Consider the following 1,105-nt stretch of genomic DNA (forward strand, 5'->3'; position numbering starts at 1 on the left):
CAGTATCCTGCAGTGACTGTGTGTGTCCACAGGTGGGCGCTGTCATAAAGATCCAGGCCTTCTTCAGAGCCAACCGGGCCCGAGAGCAGTACAGGATGCTGGGTAATTTACTGAGGTTATTGATCACTTTAACAGGAGTTCATGGTTTACTATAAGGCATCATTAAGCCCCTCCCCCTTACCTGTCTCAGTGCACTCGGCCATGCCCCCTCTGTCGGTGGTCAGGAAGTTCGTTCACCTGCTCGACCTTGGCGACGGTGACATCAAGGAGGAGGCGGAGCTTCTGCGTCAGAGAGAGGAAGTGGTGAGAAGCATCCGCTTCAACAGACAGCTGGAGGCCGACCTGCACCTGATGGACCTGAAGATCGGACTGCTGGTCCGAAACAGAGCCACTCTGCAGGTATTGATTACTCTCTACAGGTATTGATTACTCTGTGCAGGTAGGGAAAAAGATTCAGTCCAGAAATCAGTTTTTACTCCGGTGATCTGAAAGGTGTTTTTAACCTGCCCAGATTACAGAAACCTGATGTTGTACCTACCTCGTTAGGGTTTGTGTCTCGTCCTCATTAGTGTTAATGACCCTCTCTCTCTCTCTGTCTGTGGACAGGAAGTGGTGTCTCATTGTAAGAAACTGACAAAGAAGAACAAGGAGCAGCTGTCAGACATGATGGATGTGGAGAGGAGTAAAGGACTAAAGGCTCTGAGCAGAGAGAGGAGAGAGAGACTGGAGGCCTACCAACACCTGTTCTACCTGCTGCAGGTGAGACAACCATTTTTATTTGAATCCATCAAACATACGACACACTGATTACACAAAGGTTGTACCTACTGTTTACTAGGGATGGCCGATATGTTATCGTTTACAATATATCGTTTTTACCCACGATAAAAACGATAAATTCCCATTGATGACGTTTGTAAGTGTGCGACACACTCGCAGCCCAACGTGTGGAATATTGACAACAATGGCGGAAGTAAAAAGTCTGACGCGGAGCAGCAATTTACCACCTGCAAGGTTTGCAAACAAATAGTGCATACAAAGAACAGTAACACGACTAATTTGTTCCACCACCTTAAACACAAGCACAAACCGGAATACGACGATA

At 47.2% G+C, this 1,105-nt stretch overlaps 1 protein-coding gene across 1 annotated transcript in view; it reads left to right on the plus strand.

Moving 5' to 3' along the window:
- LOC118336566 (ras GTPase-activating-like protein IQGAP3) overlaps positions 1–1,105 on the plus strand; it is a 4,343-nt gene that overhangs the window by 3,112 nt on the left and 126 nt on the right. Inside the window, exons 7-10 of the mRNA XM_035673234.1 lie at positions 33–102; positions 191–399; positions 607–759; positions 940–1,014. Coding sequence (XP_035529127.1) covers positions 33–102; positions 191–399; positions 607–759; positions 940–1,014 — 507 coding nt within the window. The remainder of the gene's footprint in view (positions 1–32; positions 103–190; positions 400–606; positions 760–939; positions 1,015–1,105) is intronic.

This window comes from Morone saxatilis, unplaced genomic scaffold (genome assembly GCF_004916995.1).
Source record: "Morone saxatilis isolate NCDOM2014 unplaced genomic scaffold, NCSU_SB_2.0 Contig24, whole genome shotgun sequence".
NCBI lineage: Eukaryota > Metazoa > Chordata > Actinopteri > Moronidae > Morone > Morone saxatilis.